The sequence below is a fragment of the Eurypyga helias genome, unplaced genomic scaffold (assembly GCF_000690775.1).
Source record: "Eurypyga helias isolate BGI_N326 unplaced genomic scaffold, ASM69077v1 scaffold51047, whole genome shotgun sequence".
NCBI lineage: Eukaryota > Metazoa > Chordata > Aves > Eurypygiformes > Eurypygidae > Eurypyga > Eurypyga helias.
This window is the reverse complement of record NW_010260784.1, coordinates 21,414-24,657: the sequence shown is the minus strand read 5'-3', so window position 1 is coordinate 24,657 and position 3,244 is coordinate 21,414. Positions and strand designations below refer to the sequence as shown.

The 3,244-nt window shown below is 36.8% G+C and overlaps 1 protein-coding gene across 1 annotated transcript in view; it reads left to right on the top strand.

The window, feature by feature from the left end:
* The first annotated feature begins 1,939 nt into the window (after positions 1–1,939).
* The window catches only part of HEPACAM2 (HEPACAM family member 2), a 17,945-nt gene continuing 16,640 nt past the window's right edge, over positions 1,940–3,244 (top strand). The window contains exon 1 of the mRNA XM_010155130.1: positions 1,940–2,033. Coding sequence (XP_010153432.1) covers positions 1,964–2,033 — 70 coding nt within the window. The 5' untranslated portion in view covers positions 1,940–1,963. The remainder of the gene's footprint in view (positions 2,034–3,244) is intronic.

The following is a 3,244-nucleotide window of genomic DNA, read 5'->3' as shown; positions in this document are numbered from 1 at the left end:
CTGGCTGAACCCAGCACACCCTCCCTGCATTCTTTAGCAAGAATTCATGACTTCTGGCAACCATCGGGAAGATCATCTGTAATTATTTCTGTGGAAAACCTCTATCAAGTTTAGCACATAACAAAGTTAATTCTTACTGATAATTTGCAGAAATACTCAGAAGTGTTCAGAATGTTAGTGCTGCAAATGAAGTTGCTTTAATGCAGTTGCTTTTATTGAAAAGGATTTGAGGTTTGATTTGCGTTAAGTCTAAATGCCATTTTACAACCAGCACAAGCTAGAATGCTGTAGAATAACGTACATCTTTAGCATCTGCTTCAGTTACGTGAGTTATTCAGTGTGAAAACTTGCAGTGTATCAGTGACATCAAGAGCATATCCAAATGATGGAAATAAGGGGACACACTTGAAAAATGTAACTCCGCTAATCTTTATTATTATTATTTTCTTTGCCCACATAGGTCATTTAAAGTGCCAACATGAGCCTTAACCCAGTGTGAAAGCTCCAAGCATTTCAAACTAGTTTCAAATGAGTTTGAACCTGTGACCAATATTTTATTACATGTTGAAACCAAGTAGTAATAATTTCTAACTCAGGTTTTATAAAGGGTTGCAATATGATAGATGTAGTTTACAATTAAGTGGATTAAGCAGGTTATAAACAACAGCATTCAGGAGGGGCAGGACAGTGGACCCAGGAAGCCTTTGGGAATACGCAAAATATCTCCTGGCCTAAGTCTGACTGTGACATTATTTCTGGTGGGGCCACTGTACTACTAGTTTTGTTAACCTGAAGTAATTCATGTTTCTTATATTTGATCTGGAAGGATTTGGGTATTTTCACCTCCCTTTAACTTAGGATAAAACTGAGTGTTCAGCCTTTCTGGTGGGGGCTTAGCACCCTGCCGGAACCCTTCTCCTAACAAACAGCGAGGGGGGAGGCAATTCCTAGCTACCAGTCCCTCCTGCAGAAGGCAGGATGTGGTCTAGCCTAATATTTGTTAATCCATAATAGTCTGCCTAAGTGCTGTATAGTGAAAAATTAAAGTGTGGTTTTGTATGGATAATCTGTCTCTGTCACTGCAAATATTTGCTGTTGTGCAAACTGTTACTGCACATGCAACTGTGAGGGTTGCCTGGTTTGCTGCTGATTTGTACAGCGAGTGACAGCTTTGGACAAAATCCAAATCATACATTATTAATTTAAACCGACGTAAGTTAATGCAGAATAAACAGTAATCACCAGCTAACCCAACAACTGTAGTAAGTTGTCCACTCTAACCACAGGGTTCTTTGTTCAAAGATGCCTGATAGACACTTAATGTTACATGTCATTTAGAGAAAGGGAATAAAATCATCGCTGAGTTATGCTTATGTTAAGGGGGTAAAAAACCCCAAACCAAAACAAAACCAAAGAAACAAACAAAACCAGAAAAGTTATGGTCTTGAAAGTGCTAGAAAAACATTTAAGCAAGACTCTTCAATAGCAGTTTAATGTTTTTTATAACAGAGAAGAAGAGGCTGTCATTGGAAAAGATCTGAAAAAAAATCAGCTGATTATTAAGTCTAACTTGAAATAAGCAGAGTCATCTAGAAGCATGGTATTTTTTACAAAAACTGTAACTGAAGGATGTTAATACCTATATAACCTGTACACAGGGTGCATTCACTTATTTTTGTTAATTCAATGTACTTTGTATTCTGCACCCCATTTATTACATTCTGTGTCATATTTGCCGTGACTGCCGGTGAAGGGTTACGGTAAAGTCAGAGGCAATGGAGATGGGTGCTCATCTAACAGGTGCTCCACTCCCTTTGTTCTTTGTATACACATATTCAAATCACATAAGGCAGGGAACAGGATAGGGTCTGTTAACTCATTGCTGATTTCCCTAGCAAATAAACCAGCAGCTGCAGGTCCCTAGCTTAGCGCTGAGAAGAAGGTGGCAGTTGTGTGGGACAGGATGCTGTCATGGAGCCCTTTAACCAACTTCTTCTGGGACTTACAGTGCAAAATATATTTTCTGCTTGTAGGTAAGAAGCAGTTTGGATCATAACTGTTTGTCACTGTGAATTGGTTTTATAAAATATATAAATTTTAAGATATTTCTGTTGTATTCTCAGATGTCTTATTTCAAGAAATTAGCCTAAAAGCTTTTAATCAGATAGTGCTGACTTGTTTTAGGAATGGATCTAATCTATAAAGTTCTAGTAGCTGACAAAAATGAGTGCTATACATAATCTGTATTTAAGACATGGACATTGATTATGTAATATTGCCATGTTTTATTAATATATACAGTGTGAGTTCTTTTGAACAAGTAAGGCTGAACAGGTTCTGAATCAATGTTTATACAGAGGCTGTCACGCATCTCTTCAAAAGTGGATTATGTTGAGACAGTGCTGATACATTGTTTTTCAGTTTGTTAGGATTTCTTATAGTTAATATGGAATATTTACATGTCATATTTAGATGTACTTGGTATTAAAACTAAGTTAAGCTTTCAATCATCTGAAAAATGTCTTCCCATCAATAGTACATTTCTTTGGTATCTGGGTGCGGTTTTCATAAGGCTGCATTTGCTATCCATGCAGTTGATAAAAAATAGATGTTCTGTACACATTGTCAGGAATGTCCTGTGATCAAATGTTAGATAAACTTACATTTCTACAAACTGTTGTAATTAACTTTCTTTATATTTAATTGTTTTTGTAAATATTGATGGAGGGAATATATAACATTACAAATGTAGTGCATCCCCTAGTCATTCATGTGTAAGGACAATTTTTCTTTTCTCTTCTTTGCAAACTTCGCATACAAACACCTGGTTTCCTTGATTTTGAGCTAAATACTTTGTCAAGAGTTTTGGCTTCATAATAATTGCAGTGTTCTATGAAGATTATTGGATTTCTTCTTTAAAAATGGAAACCCTTGTTGATAAAAGAAAGTGAATATGCACTTTATCTACATTACAACTTTATTGGAGCTTTTTAATTAAAATCTTACAGGAGACACTGGTGTGCAAGCAGAGTGCTTTAGAGTACACGTTTGTTCACCAGGAAGTCCCATCGTATACCCTTACTCAGATATACGTGTTTCCTAGTGTGGGAAATGTGCAGCTTGTGCCTTGAGTCATGAGTGCACTGAGGGCATGGCACAAAGCCCACCAAAGACATTGGCCTGAGAAGCTAAAATTACATCCAGTAACTCAAGCTCAGAGAAGCTTGTTCTTGGGCAAAAATCC